Consider the following 16,208-nt stretch of genomic DNA (forward strand, 5'->3'; position numbering starts at 1 on the left):
GACTTTTCTCAAGCACAGGAAGGGCATTCTCCGGGCAAATAATCTCCCTTGCTGGCACGGGAAGAGTCTATGCTAACACCAAAGAACAAGGAAAAAGCCTAGTATGTTTTAGTTAAAGTGTAGGAGGGGCGGACTGTGTCCTGGAGCAGTCCAGAGTTTGATGGAAAGATTCCCTGAGGTTGAAACTTTATAGAGAAAGCACCTCTGGAAGGGAATGGCCTGCATCATTTTGAAAGAAAAAAAAAAGTCATTATTTCATGGAACAAGGTCTTGTCTGCAATTTACCAGCATTGCCTAAAAGATGTCCCAGCTATGCTTGTCACCTTTTCTCAGTAAATCACTAAGATGGTTTTTCCCCCGCCGTTGGGCCCAATAGTTTTCTTCCTGAACAGTCTCAAGGTGAACCAAGAGATTAAAAATAGCCCATAATACGTTATTATTCCCAGTTAAGATATTAGTCACATAATACTGTTGGATTTGTACTTCCCAGAGCACCTTTCACCCAAGAATTTCTATACACTTTCCAAAGTTAACATTGTTCTGATGGATAAAAACAAGAAAGTCCAAACTGGGAGGGAGAGACATTAAATCAGTAGTGTCTACAACGTCCTTGCCAACTCTTAACTTTCTATCCTATCTAGCTGTGTGATATTAGACAAGTCACTTCCCCTCTCCGAATCTCAGCTTCATAATTTGTAAGTGGGAGGTCAGGTGCTTTCTGGCTTTTACATTCTAATTTTGTTGGAAACTACGTGGCACAGCTAATACTCCATTCTTCTTTGAAGGAGGCCTATGCCATTTAATTACAGGAGGTCTTGACATTTGCCTGTCTGACGTCAGGGACTCTGACTATTCTCAGAGACCCCAAAGGTCTATGAGCTGCAGTATTCTATTATTTTGCAGAAGCGTGCTGTGAGCCTGGGATACAGGTGCAGGCACACTGTTTAGTGAGTGAGATTAATGTGCCAGCAGCACGCATATATATCTCCACGAGGTTTTGTTATTGTCTGCAGTAGGCTCAAAGGCCATAATTCTAAGGATGTGCTTTAGGGGTAGCCACAAAGGTGGGGATTCTTCTAGATCATGAAGATGTCAATCGGATCCCTCGCAACTGTCGAGAGTTTATTGTGAGGTGGGTTTAAGGTCGTCACGTACCCACCCCCCCGCTTCATCTGCTTCACTACTACATCCTTGGTGAAGGCTGCTTTCGAAACTTGAGTGGTGTCACACACACGGCAAAGAGCTTTCAATTCTCTTTTACTGAGCTTATCTCAACCACAGCACTTCTCCCATGTGTTTTGATTTGTCTATATGCCTAGTACCCTCTTCACCGGAGAAGATTCTTGAGAGCTGAAATGCCAGCTTGTCCTACTCACTTATTTATCTCCAGTACCTTGTAATGTATCTAGCATGTGGCAGACATTTAATAAATGTTTGTTGAATGACCGAGCACCTTTTCTGAGCAGGCACCGTGCTGCAGGTGCATCTTCTGCGTATTTGTATATCGTACTTATCACCCCCCTGCAGGATAGATACTACAATTCCTGTCATCCCAACAAAATATCTGGGGCTTGGCCAGGTGAAATGACTTGTTCAAAGCTACACAACTGGTGACGGATTCACTTCTGTTTGTCAGACTTCAAAGTTCATGGTTGTCTATCCTACCGTGGTGCTAAGGACATCAATGAAGAAGTAAAGCATAAAATAAAACCACACGAGTGAATTCATCACCCAATAGCATTGATAGGGCACAGGCCTGGCTTCAACCTGAATAGGTTTTTGGAAGAGTGTAATGAGGGCAAGATCGACGGTGCTCCGGAGCTGGGTAGGCAAAGAAAGCTGCACAGAGAGGGAAGGATTGGAAGGCGGAACTGCTCCAGGCATCGCACAGCTTCTGTCTAGGTACCCTGAGGGTTTCAATTTCAGTTTCCAGATTGGCATTGCAATTAGCAAGGTCTCAGGGTAGGAGCTGGGTTCTAGCTAAGTTGGAGTTGCAAGCTGAAACTGGAAAGCAAGCCTTCTTGATTCAATTAAGCAGGTCATCTGAAAAGCCACTTTGCTTCCTGGGTCTCATGGTTTGGCTAAGAGCTCTAACGCCTTTCAACTCTAAGTTGGGACCAACAGCATCAGGAGCTTATTAGAAACACGGGATCTCAAACTCTACTCTCGACCTTTTGAATCGTAATCTGCAAGGTTCCTGGGTGGTTCAGAAGCACGTTAAAATCCGAGAAACATTACTCTAGAAGATATTCTAAGGTCCTTTCTGGCTCTAATATTTTGGGAGTTTAGATTAGGAATCTTCACAATAACCAAAAAACTAACATGTTGATTAACTAGGGTTACGTAGAGATTCAAGAAGCCCGATCACCTCAACAGCGTCTTCTGAAGAATACTGTTCATTCACTGAGACTGTTATTAATGGCCTCATTTACTGAGCACTTAGCATATACAGACAACACTGCATACGGTATTTTGAATCATAACAGCCCTCCAAGAGAAACATTATTATCCCTTTTTTACCAATGAGGAAATAATCTCACAAATTAATAAAATGTCCCCCAAATACCTGGTTCCATCAGAACTAGAGCCAGAATCTTCACCCAAAGTACATAGAGCCCATGGTTTTTCTGCTACATCATACTGCCACTATTTGTAAAATTACAATCTACAGGATCAAGGGTAGGGCTACGATGTGAAGACAGACTAGCAGGTTACAAACTCATCCTTCCGCAAGGAAGAAAACCAGAAAGGTAGCCCAAAGTCTACCAAAGTCTAAAAACTAATGGGGAGGAAGAGACGGCGGTGACAAAGCTTGTTCACGAAATCCTGGAATACCTGGACCAGAATCGGAAATGTGTGGAGGCTGATATACATGTAGAACCGATAACAGAAGTGATCACTCATGAGGTCCATTTACACCAGGATATTATTCAAGCTGAAAACACAAAAAGATTTGAGGAAGGGTTAGTCATACTCAGAGATCCAAAGTGCACAACTGATTCTTAATGGGACAAAGAAACCGGGAGCCAAGCCTCTGATCTGTCAAAAATTACTCTTCAGTGCCTTTGGTAGATAGGCACTGAACTGGAGAAATCACTAGTCCGTCAAATCATGGCCAACGCTGTGGTCTCGAGATCACCAAGTGCCCGACCAAAACCTCTTATATACTGACACCGCCGTAAGCACGTGAAGTTGCGTGGAGTCTGTCTTCCCAGCGAGAGCCTGTCCTTCATTTGTATGTACAAACACTCTCTCCAGAGCACATATAAATGGACAGTATTCTCTAGAAGCACAGGTTTTTACTTAGGCTAACGAATGATTATCCCTCCCAGCAAAATGACTAAACAGAGCTCTAATAAATCAATTTGTCAATGCCTATTTCATTGTGGGAGACGATATCCCCTGTTCCATCTTTGGCTAGTGCAAACAGGACCTAATTTGAGTGCCCGTGTCTACGGTTCCGAAAATCCTGGGGCTGGCAGGAGCTGCAAAAAGATCCGACCCTGCCTCCAGGCAAGGAAAACGACCATTGTTCTCACTTTGCAGATGAGACAGTGCAGTTCTAGAGCCGAAACTAAACGTCTCGCCCAAAGTCACATTAGTAGGAAGGAATTGAGGGAGGACAAGAACAGAGTCCCCGGATGGCTGGTCCGCTATCAGCAGGATCCAACCCCTTTTGAGCCCTGTCGCATGACTGGGCCTGGGAGGAAGCACTTCCGTGACACCTCTCCTTCGGTTCTATGGGCTCCCTTCTCTGTGCCGTCCTTCCTTCACCTTCTTACAAACTATGTGTTTTCATTTCCCACTCAAGGTGTTTTTAGCAGGGTCTCGGAGCAGTCTGACATCCCCCTCCCCTTCCTCAATGCCCCTTTTGTCCTTCACGCCTCCTGTTTCTGCTTATTGTTTGTGGACATGAGCAAGAATTCAGAGGCAAGTTTACCCCTTACCACCCCCACCTTTTCGGCCACCCTGCAAATCCTGGGGAAAGTCATTCTGTTGCTTCTTCAGAGCTACCCATCTGAGAAAACAGAAACAAAAACGGAATACCCAGCACCAGAAGGTTCAATGGGGAGAGCCCTTATAGTGATCGAGGTAACAGAAGTGCAATAACCACGGTGTCTGAAGGACTCAGTGGACCTTCACTAACCAGAGAAGAGTTCCAGGAGCATTCTAAACTACGAAGGGAGACGACCACACTGAGGATGTATTTTCTCTCATAGTTCCTAAGAGGGGCTTCCCTATGTTGTTCAGTCAGATCTTGGAGCTCACACCTGTGACTAAAGGCAGGCAGCCACTGCCCTGGGAACTCTGCTTCTGCAAGACACCTCCAATACCCAAGCTGTATTGACTCATCTCACCTAGACTGGGCCGGCCTCACACCATAAAATAGCCTACGGGCATGTACGGTGATTGCCAAATTTCAACCACCTCAGCAATTTCCAAATTGAAGGAGAGACGCCTGGAATCTGGCTATACAAGACAACTGCAGTGTGGTCCCGGGTGGGGGGCGGGGGGGAGCCAACGGCACTTGCCTCCCTGAGGATGCCCCCGACTGAGCTGGCGCCACCTCAGAATGGAAAGGAACAGCCTCGAGGTTCCTACAAGCCTTCGGCATGAGGAGAGGAGGAGGAAGGAGAGACCCCACGGGTCTCCCAGCTCCTGCTTAGTCACGAGAACTCTCCAAAATCGGACATCAAAACTTCTGTCACCCCACACCTCCACCAGCCATGATTCTGAGTTCCCCTGAGGAATGTTCTGTGTCCTTAGGTCCTGCCACAGGATTCCCTGCCCAGAAACACTGTAAGGGGAGAAAACCGAAGGAAGGTTTGGAAGTGGAACCAGCCAGGAGTGCCTGCCGATCCTGCGCACCTGTGCTGGAACCCAAGTCTGACGTTAACGCGCCGCGAGGAAGAGTTTTAACGACAGAGGAGATGACAAGGGATGGAGGGGGGGCGGAGAGAATATGGAAAGGTTACTTACACAGTTTCGTCATTCTTGAACTCCAGCTCCCCGTACACGTCTTCAAAATCCTCACCACCACCCTTGGCTGTCCCCTCTACTGTCCTAAAGGGGACGATTACCGTGCCCCGGGCACCTGATGTCCGCAGAACCTTGACTTCCAGGACACCAATACTCTCACTGACACGAATAGTGTCACACTCAAAAGTGAAGATGCCTGCGTGATCATCATCCAAGATGGTGACTGTGGCCACGTAAGGGGACGCCAGGATGGCCCGAGGCAACGGCAGACTATTGAGTACTATTGGAGGAATCCCTTCCTCTGGTTGCTCCTCCTCCATCCGGACGTTGCTCAACCGCACGAAGAAGTGTTCATCCTCCTCAAAAATGTCATCATCAATGATGCCCACAGAGAACTCCTTCTGGGTCTCTCCTGGCTTCAGAACCACAGTGCCCTCCGTGAACTCGTAGTCAGCCCCTGCATTGGCAGAACCATCCTCTGTTTTGTAGTCCACGTACACGGTCTTGGACATGTCCCCCCCTTTCCTCACCACTGTCAGGAGTACAGCCCCGCAGTTCTCCAGGCACTGGTAAGAGCATGGGTCAAAGAAGACCTTTGAGACGAAGTCCTCGGGCTCATTGGTGTGCACCTCGCTTATGCTGGAGGCCTTTTTGGCTTGTTCTGCTGCATGCTTCTTCAGAATATTGCCTGCGCCGGTCATCATACGGGTCGCTTGGATCCGGTAGAAGGCACGGCTCTTCTGTTGATGGGAAAGAGCATAGTAATTGGCCATCTCTACCAGCTGATCTAAGTCCTTCTCTGGGTGTTTTTGCTTCAGATCCTTTAGAATCCGGATCATCTCCCTGCGGGACTCATCCACTTCCTTCCCCTCCAGGGGCACCAGGTTCCCATCCAGGAAGTGGGAATTCATCATTTTCCCATCCATCTCAATGCCCTTGGGGTGGTTACCCTCTGTCTCTATGATAACCCCTCGGTGTTTATCGGTGCGGTACTTTTTGTGCATGTATTTGTAGAAGAGCAGTCGCCTGTCTGCCACCCAGGCCAGAAGGACACACACTGGAAAGAAGAAGAGAGTGAGAAGGCCTTCCCAAACCTGAACCACACCAGGAGAGAAGACTGCCAGGATCATATAGAGCCAGATGTAGGCAAAGATACTCCAGGCAGCAGTGATGAGGAAGACCCGGAGGTGCTTGATCTTACGAGTCTCTCCGTCAGGGATCACGGAGACGCAGATTCCAATGATGATGAACATGTTAAAAGCTGCACTACCTACGATGGTAGAAGGTCCCAGATCCCCAGCGATGAAGCCATGACCACACACCTCAATTAAAGACAGAAGGATCTCCGGAGCAGAGGAACCCAGGGCCATGAGGGTCAGGTTGGAGACAGTTTCATTCCAGACCCGAATTGTTGTCGTGCTGGTCTCTCCATTGGGCTTTTTGACGGTCACCTCTCTCTCTTGAGAAGTGATGACTTCAATAGATGCCATGAAGCGGTCAGCAATGATGGACACCCCAAGGAACATGTAGATCAGGGCCACAAAATAGACAATGACCCTGGCAATCTTGTCCCCAAGGGAAGGGTTCTCCGGGTACCAGATTGGTAGGATGACACCCTCCTTGCAGTCTGAGGACTCTGAGCAGGACTCATTGTTCTGTCCTGTGCTGGGCACATCCCCTGAGCCACCAGCCTCCGCCCGGAGACCATTCAGGAAGAGCACAAAAGTAATCAGCCCAAAATGGAGGAAGGCAGAGGTGAGAGGCTGTAACCTTAACCACGCCATACACAAGACTTAGCCGCTGGCTTCCACTGCAGCACCAATGGTCCTCCCGATGGGCCAGAGACCTAGGAGAGACCAGAGAGGCAGGAAAAGGCATGAGGAAAAGGGGGACAGCAAATGGCGGGTTCCCACCAATACAAACCGACGTTTCACCTTGAGCGACATATTGCACTAACATATGGGGCAGTCTCTCACTTGGAAAAAAAGATGTCAATGGGAAGCACGAATAGCTGCTCTGTCCACAGGACCATCTGGTGGAGACTCAGTTGAAGAATGGCTTAAAATAGCTGGGAATACTGGTAATGGAAACATAAGTGATACCCTTCTAGTCCTGTCTCAGGCCCCACTGTTATCTGTGAGAGTTAAGAATCAACCGAAAATAGGCCAAGCATGACCTGAATCTTCATCCCCACTTACACTGTTTCCAGGCTTCTTCACCCCTACCATTTCCACACTCAAGAATTCTGCATGGCATACGTGCGCCAGGGTATACACCGAACTTTTTTCACGGATGACTCCCCCAAAATAAAATACGTTGCCCTTTGTGCAATTGAGCCCACCTGGGAAAACTTCCTTCCCCAAATGCAAAACTTCTACAGGCAAGCCGTAATTCTGACATTGCTTGGGGAATCAAGAGGGTTGATCAGGTGGCGAATGCTACCTGCAGTATAGCTAAACGGGGGCCCTGAAAGCTGTGCTCAAGCCCCAATACCCAGCAGCTCTTATGAAAACTTGCTTACGAAACAGCTGAGGCATCCAGTTACAGGAAGATGAAATCAGTCAGCCACTCAAACTCCACACCCAAACACTGGAAGGGCCGAGTGATAGAGATCACCATGACTGAAACGTACAAGTGGCTCTCAAATACTTTTTTTTTTAAATCGCAGACACGATTTGGGGGTGAAATGCAGCCTCATCCGCCGGCCTCAGACCAGTAAGAGCGGAACACGAATTCAGGAGAATGAGAAGAAACTCAACAGAAACTACGGATTCATCTTTCCACTCATTGCCTCATTCAGACGCAAGGAGAATGCAAATATCCATGTGATAGCTCTAAAAAAAAAAAAGGAAAAAAGCTATTTGCCCATTTTTCCACCTCTGCTGCACCCATGCGGGATACCTTTAGTAACAGAAGAATGCTGATTTGCGTCTGTACAGTACCTTAAAGGATTCAAAGTCCTGTCCTCCACATCTGTCCCCCTTTCTCCACTGTTTCCCATCTCAGAATATGGCACCTCCATCCACCCTGTTACTCATGCCAGACAATGGGTATGTGTCTGCAGGCCTTCCCCCTTGCTCCTGTCCCTTGTGCACCCAGCACCGAAGCCTAGACTCTCCCCCCACCTCTACCAAAACCATCACAGCCACCATTACTCCTCACCTCACGAATCTACTGCAGTGACCTCCTGACCGAACTCTCCACTCCATTTTCTCAGACAGCAACAGTCGCCTTTTCTAAAAACTCCAAACCTACACTGTCACATCCCTACGTGAAGCGCTTCCGTAGTTTCTGCTTATCCTTAATATAAAGGTTCTTTACCATCACTTCTCGGACTTTTGGCTAAGATCAAGTGTACTATCTGTTCTCATCAGTTTCAAGATTCTTTACCATGACCTACGAAGTCTCCCCCTTTATCTTCTGCCACACTCCCTCTTACTGCATTTCAGTAGCAATGGACTTCATGTCTGGCCCGGGATGGCACCAAGTTATTTTCCACCTCAAGACCTTTGCACACACGACATCATCCACGCACGCCTGAAATGACTATTTCTTCTTGGTACCCCTACTCTTAACAAGGCTTTAGATCTTAGCTTAATATCACGGTCTCAGAAAAAATTACTCTCACTCCTAAAGACGGTCAACTTTCCCTGTTATGTCTTCTCATCACACCCTCCTTTTCCTTCACGGCACTTATGAAACTCTGAAATTACATGTTTATTTGTGGGGTTATATAATGAATGTCTAACTCATCCATTACACTGTGAATAAAATCAAGGCAGAAAGACTGCGTCTATTCTGTTTATCGTGGTGTCCTAAGTAGTCAATTAGTGCGTTCTCAGCAGCTGTATGTTTTTGGAATAAACAAATATAGCCACTAAGGAAGCGTCCTCAGTGCTATGGACTGAACTGTGTCCCCCAGACCCCGCCATTCATATGATGAGCCCCTAGGCCCCAGTGTGACTGTACTGGGAGGCGGAGCTTTTAGGAGGTAATTAAAGTTAAGTGCGGTTATAAGGGTGGGTCCTACTCTGATAGGATTGATGGCTTTATAAGAAGAGGAAGAGGAAGAGAGAAAGCGCTCTCTCCCCACCACATAGCCAGAAAGTGGCACGGGCAAGCCAGGAAGAGAGCTCTCTCCAGAAAATGAAATGGCCAGCGCCTCGATCTTGGACATTCTAGCCTCCAGAACTGCGAGGAAATGGGACTTCTATTGTGTAAGCCACCCAATCTGTGGTGTTTTGTTATGGCTGCCTGAGCAGACTAATACTCTCAGACATCAGCCTTCTTTAAAGCCATTTTATGACCTGGATTATAGCCATTTGCTTTAGAAAACAATATGGAGATCTCATAGACATATCCTGACTGGATTTTAGAGGCTACGTGTGACCTCTTTAAATTGTACTCAAAGAGAAATTCCCTTCAGGACACACTACACCTTGGTGCATACTGTAATCATGAAGGCCTCCCTTCCAAAGCGCTCCATGGATTAACTTGGTTTCATATTCCCCAGAATGGCAGCCAAGTGCTGAGGCCCACATTCCCCACGGCCCAGGTACTTGGGGTCATCACAGCAGGTGTGTGGGGCTCTGACCGCCCTCAGAAAAGAGGATATGAGGATGACAATGGAAGAGTGGGGCAGCTGAAGGTGTTCCGTATCCGTATTCAAAGGTCGAAAAGTCTCTCAAAATCTGCGATGAACACAGATCCCCCCACCCTGGAGAAACGTGGACAGAGAAGGATCTTGGCACTTTGCCTTGACCTCTGAAAACCCTCCATTTTGCGGATTCTGATAAGCCCCATGCAGTAGGAGACAGAAGGTGGGCACAGCTGGAGCAGCTCTTTGATCAGAAGCCAACATGGTGACCGGAGGAGGCAGCTGCGTGGGCCAGCCAACCTGAAGGAGGTGGGCTATCCACAGGTTAGGGAAGAGGGCTGGCTTTCTGAAGCCAAAGGACATGGGACACTTAGGTAGTAGAGTTTTCCTGATTAACGGGGGACAGGGCTTCCTCTTCTCCTACCCGGCAGGGGGATAAGGATCATGGTCTTCGCTCTCCTAGGTCTTGCAAACCACCTGCGACCACTGGTTTTCTGGAGAATACGCTGTCATGTGGTCAGAATGAGGGGCCACTCTAGAAAGACTGTTCCCTGGGGGCCCCTGGGGGGCTCAGTCGGTTAAGGGTCCAACTTTGTCTCGGGTCATGAGCTCGCCGTTCGTGGGTTCGAGCCCCATGTCGGGCTCTGTGCTGACAGCTCGGAGCCTGGAGCCTGCTTCGGATTCTGTGTCTTCCTCTCTCTCTGCCCCTCCCCTGCTCATACTCTGTCTCTCTGTCTCTCTCTCTCTCTCTCAAAAATAAATAAACATTACCAAAAAAATAATAAGAAAGAAAGAAAGAAAGAAAGAAAGAAAAAGAAAGAAAGAAAGAAAGAAAGAAAGAAAGACTGTTCCCTGAGAAACAAATAAACTGAAGGCAAAGATGAAAGAAAACAAGGCAGGAAGGTAGCTAGTAAATGCCTGCACCAAGTTCTTGGAATTGACGGTGGAAAATGATCTGTGAATTCCCAGTTGTTCCTTCCGGCCCTGCCAGGAAATGGTTTCTGCCCGAGATGTCAGGAGGACAGTGGACACGGTGGACAGACACAGCCAATAGTCATTTTTGTGTGTGTACTGTTACCCCAGCCCCAGACACAACTGAGGCAGCTCCCGACCTACTGGGGACCCACCCCAGCTCCTTAGAGAACCAAATATCTCCTGTGGTTCCAGAAGGCTCTTAATCAGCCCTAAAGTACGTATACTCAGGTATCTGACTCCGTTTGGGAGCCCCAACACCTCCCCAAATAGTGAAGATGTTAATAACAGTAACTAACACATCTAAGTGCTTCTCATGTGCATAATGCCCAGTACTTACTTCCTCACTTGATCTTCAGAGCAATCCTATGAGATTAGTACTATTTTTATCCCTGCTTTATATTTTGGGAAACTAAGCCTTAATTAAGTCATTTACTCAAAGTATAAAGCAAGGAAATAGAAAAGCCAGAACTCACACACAGATGACATAAAATTTATGTTTTTAACCACTCCATTTTGCTAAGATGTCCCACTTTGTTGTAGAATGTCCATGGCCCCATCAGCTTCCACTTTTCTTTTTTTTTAATTTTTTTAATATTGTATTTATTGTTGAGAGAGAGAGAGAGAGACAGAGTGAAAGTGGGGGAGGGGAAGAGAGAGAGGGAGCCACAGAATCCGAAGCAGGCTCCAGGCCTCTGAGCTGTCAGCACAGAGCCCGACGCGGGGCTCAAACTCACAAACGGTGAGATCATGACCTGAGCCGAAGTCAGACGCTGAACCGACTGAGCCACCCAAGTGCCTCTCAGCGTCCAGTTTTCTGTGGACTTCGAAGCAATATGACTGACCCATGGACCCTGATGGGGGAGACCAACCATGTGGCAGAGCTACCTAGTCCCCAGGCTCACTGGTGCGCCCTGGCTGGCTGAGGCAGTCTCCCACCTGAATACTCTCTTCCCCTTCGGTTCAGTGTGACAAAATTAGCCAACGCCTATGATCTGTCAGGACTCTACCAGATGCCAATGGGCAAAATGAAAAGTAACACACAGGCTTTGCCCTCAAAGGTACAATCCAGCAGGCCCGGACAGCTGCGCAAATAGGCATTTTTACTGTGATAAGTGAAGGCGCAGGCAGGATGCTGTGGGAACATGAGGAAGGCACTGAGCCAGCTTGGGGATTCAGGGAGGCATTCTGAAGGAAGTGATCCTTGAAATGAGTCTTCAAGCCTGAGTGAGCTGTGGTCAAAAAGAAGAAGGAAGAGAAAGAAAGAAAGAAAGAAAGAAAGAAAGAAAGAAAGAAAGAAAGAAAGAAAGAAAGAAAGAAAGAAAGAAAGAAAGAAAGAAAGAAAGAAGTGAGGAAGGAAGGAAGGAAGGAAGGAAGGAAGGAAGGAAGGAAGGAAGGAAGGAGATGTGATGGAGGGAGGGAGGAGTGAGAGGGAAAGAAGGAGGGAGGGAGGGATATAAGGAGGGAGGCGAGGGACGGAGGAAAGGAAGGAAGGAAGGAAGGAAGGAAGGAAGGAAGGAAGGAAGGAAGGAAGGAAAGAAGGGAGAAAGAGGGACATTTGAGTCAAACGGATAGACCAAGAAAAGACATGGAGACATGGAAAAGCCTGCTGTGTGCTTGGATTTACAAGGAATTCAGTGTGAGGGGCACCTGCGTGGCTCAGTCGGTTAAGCGTCCAACTCTTTGGTTTTGGCTCTGGTCATGATCTCACGCTTTGTGAGTTCGAACCCTGCATCAGGCTCTGTGCTGACAGCGCGGAGCCTGCTTGACATTCTCTCCCTCCCTCTCTCTCTGCCCCTCCCCCACTCACTCACTCTGTCTCTCTCTCAAAAATAAATAAACTTAAAAAAAAAAACAAAAAAAAAAAAAAACAAGGAATTCAGTGTGAGGCAGGAGGGGCGAAGACGAGTGGCCAGAAGACTGGACACGTAGGAAGGACTGGGTTCATGGCAAGTCTTATAGGCTAGGCTGAGATGACGGGATTTCAACCCAAGGTCAGTCAAAGGCCAATGAAAGGATTTCAAACAGGAGAACGACGAGGTCTGATTTGTATTTCAGAAAAACCAATTTGGCTAAAGGGTTTAAGATGGCTGTTAAGAAGAACCAGACCGGAGCAGGATGATCAGTGAGAGATCTCTTGGAAACACAGCAGATACAGATAAAAGAGGGTGGGCCTGGAACATTTTCTGCAGATGATGACCCTCTGTCCCCATGTCACACTCTTCTTCCTCAGCTGAACCAATGGCCCAACTCGGCCCATGGCTTCTCATCCCTTTCCTGGATTATTTTCCGAACACCCCCAGGGCCATCTGCAAGGTGTCTGTGTCCTCAGCAGTGGCTCCTGACATCTTTTAATATCACTGGCAAATTTAATTAAAGTCACTGTTCCTCTGCTCTTCCAGATCATTAATAAAACAGTGCCACCAGGCCAGACTGAGCAAATTCCCCCTCCTGCTACGCCCTCCACTTTCTCCAATGGGAACACTGCTCCAGGCCTGTCACCAGCCTGGGTAGAGTCGTCCTGCTCTGCTTCTAAATCTGGGCCCCTGCACAGGCGTCACGGCCAATTTACATTAAAGTTTTAGTGCAGCCGGGCTGCACTGGATCCAACGTGTCACCGGAGTCCCTGAGCCCTGCATCTTCTGTACCTTCTCTGCCTACAGGGATGACCGTCGGTACAGAGTCCTCTCTGGCAGTGCTCCCCAGAAACACAGGAACGAAATCCCTTGCACCCGCAAGAGTGGGAAAGATGTGACCTCAGCTGCTTAGGTAGTTTGTCACACTGGAGCTTGGATCCAAGGAGGAAAACATAATGGTGCTGGCTTTTGTGCATTATTATCTCTTTGAATCTTCGCGGTGAAGGAGCCGCTATCACCATCGTGCTCCGTTTTGCAGGTAAGCTAATTTGAGCTCCCAAAGATTAAGTAATTTGCCTAAAAATCACGGTAAGTAGAAAACTAAGCATCTGAGTACTGGCAGCCCGACTCCGAGACCTATGGTGTCCACCACTGGCTTGAGACGGACCCTGGATTTGGGGACCCCTTTGAGCAAGGGCCCAGGAAGGACGGGGTAGGCCTTTCTGGGTGTGCATGAGCTTGGCAGTTCTCCATACTCCAAGGCAGCCTGGAGCACTGACAGAGCCCCAGATTTGAAAGCAGGAGACAAGAGCTTTTTCCACAAGCTGGAAGAATTCAAAGAGTCAGTGAACCTCTCAGGGGGTTAGCTTCCTCGTCCAGAAAACTCACGTCGGGTGGGATGGTCTCCACATCGGTCCTCTTTGACAAAGGTGCCCCGACTGCAGGCAGGCCTGTCTCTCCACGGGCAGGGAACCGAAGGGACACATTCAGGTTAGGTTGGCCCATAGCCCTGTGAGAACCAGGCATGGGATTCAGACTCCCACGGAGCCCTGAGAGTATAAGAGGGTAGGTTGAGGGAGGACAGTAGGAAAGGGGGGACCCAAAGAAAGAGTCAAGGAGAGAGCCTACCTTCTGGATCCGCCAAAAGCACATTGGATCAAATCCATTTTTTAAACAACTGCTCTCTGAATGCCCATTTGGGGCCAAGCTCTGTGCTAGTGAGTGGGAGTGCAGCCACGAATGAGCTACACCACCTCTCCACCCTTACAGAATTTTTATCTTCTGGTGAGGGAGGGAAGCAAATACGCAATCACAAGAGCGAGTGATTGCAATGATGCCACGGGAACGAAGATCTTTCACTTGTGCTGCTCTAAACCCTCAGGTTGGTCACTCCCAGCTGTCTCAAACCACGAGGGCAGTGGCTGCAATGCAGCACGGCTTCACGACAGAGAGAACCTCGCAGTAGTACGTGGTATGGCATCTCACCGTTCTTGCTTCTCCGGTCTCCTGAGCTTGTCGTATTTGCCTTCCCTGAAGACCGTCAAATTCGTAATAACATCCAAACCACAGGAAACCCCATGGGACCCTGCTGACGTTCTCCTCGGTGCCGTCGCACCAGAAGTGGCAGCCTCCCCGGGGGGAGTAGGGCACCAGCAGGCCCTACGCACCTCATGCTTTGCACACACCATCTTAAAAATGACAACAAAAACAATAATCATATCTATCCATCAAGGACCAGCTCTGTGGCCAGAACTGCATTAAGTGCTTTTATGGCTGCTATTTCATACCCAAGCACCCCACGATAAGACACGTATTATTATCTGTGTTAGAAATGAGGGGATTTAGGGGCGCCTGGGTGGCGCAGTCGGTTAAGCGTCCGACTTCAGCCAGGTCACGATCTCGCGGTCCGGGAGTTCGAGCCCCGCGTCAGGCTCTGGGCTGATGGCTCGGAGCCTGGAGCCTGTTTCCGATTCTGTGTCTCCCTCTGCCTCTGCCCCTCCCCGTTCATGCTCTGTCTCTCTCTGTCCCAAAAATAAATAAACGTTGAAAAAAAAAAAAAAAGAAATGAGGGGATTTAGGGGCGCCTAGGTGGCTCAGCTGGGTAAGCATCCGGCTTCGGCTCAGGTAATGATCTCACGGTTCGTGAGTTTGAGCCCCATGTCGGGCTCTCTGCTGTCAGCACAGAGCCCGCTTCAAATCGTCTCTTCTTCCCACCCTTCTGCCCCTTCCCTGCTCACTCTCTCAAAAATAACATATATAATTTTTTAAAAATTTAGAAATGAGAGAGGATTTGGGCTCAAAGATTAATAACCCACCCAAAGTCCACTAGATGAGCACTACTAGGCTATGAAATTTGGTATGTCCAATGCCCAAAACTGCTTTCCAACCCCAGGGGATGAGAGGGATGGTGGAAAAGCAGGGTAGGAATCTGGAGCCCATAAGTCAAGAACCGCGGGTCCCAGAACCCTCGACCTCCTTTGGAAAACCTTCCCCGACAAAGCCCTCTTCCTCCACCTTCTACACCCTCATGGAAACTCCCTGAGGGACCTCAACTCTATATTGGGAAGCCTTATTTTTTTACTTTTCTGTTTTAGGACAAGTGGTCACACTCAGTGAAACTCTACTGATAGGACAAAGAGGTTGGACGTGACCTCTGACATCCTTTCTGCCTCTCTGCCTAAAATTCTACGACTCAAGGGCTCATTGATTCTATGATTCTAAGGTTTACCGGACTCTGTAGAAGCCAGAGGTTTTTGCCCTCTGCAAGTCTCTCGCAGGTCTAGGATGCCACGAACAATGAGAGTGGGCCGGAGACGTGGGAAGAGGAAAGGCTTTGCCCGCCGAAATTCTGTTTCTCCCACTGCTGGATCTACATCTGCCTTTAAGTCACCCCCCAGCCCCCCACCGAGCTGGAGGCAATGACGGAACTAGGACCACATGCTGAAGAGGGATGTGCATTAGAATAACTCTGGAGCTCTAAAAACATACAGACACCTGGATCCGGCTCCAAACCTAAGTTCTGGACTCTCTGGGAGTCCTAGATATTGAAGTGCCTTAAAATTTCCTTGCCTGATTTTGAGGTACAACCAAGGCTGAAAATCCTGGAAGAGAAGACAGGAATGCAGCCTGACCATGACATTTGTGTCTTAGGGATTCCGACCATGAGAGACTTTCTTTGGACCAGGAGAAGAACTCTTAGTGTATGTGACATACACTGTGAGCTGTGACATACGATGGGTAGCACAAAGTCTTTCTGTGTCCCGGACAGATACCCCACACTCCGGGACTCTTGCCTTCACACC

The 16,208-nt window shown here is 48.3% G+C and overlaps 1 protein-coding gene across 7 annotated transcripts in view; it reads right to left on the reverse strand.

Annotated features, from left to right (window-relative positions):
• The window catches only part of SLC8A3 (solute carrier family 8 member A3), a 146,853-nt gene that overhangs the window by 119,063 nt on the left and 11,582 nt on the right, over positions 1-16,208 (reverse strand). For all 7 annotated transcript variants that reach the window (XM_045060130.1, XM_011283305.4, XM_011283308.4 and 4 more), the window contains exon 2: positions 4,981-6,826. In XM_045060130.1, coding sequence (XP_044916065.1) covers positions 4,981-6,764 — 1,784 coding nt within the window. In that variant the 5' untranslated portion in view covers positions 6,765-6,826. The remainder of the gene's footprint in view (positions 1-4,980; positions 6,827-16,208) is intronic.

The sequence above is a fragment of the Felis catus genome, chromosome B3 (assembly GCF_018350175.1).
Source record: "Felis catus isolate Fca126 chromosome B3, F.catus_Fca126_mat1.0, whole genome shotgun sequence".
Classification (NCBI taxonomy): domain Eukaryota; kingdom Metazoa; phylum Chordata; class Mammalia; order Carnivora; family Felidae; genus Felis; species Felis catus.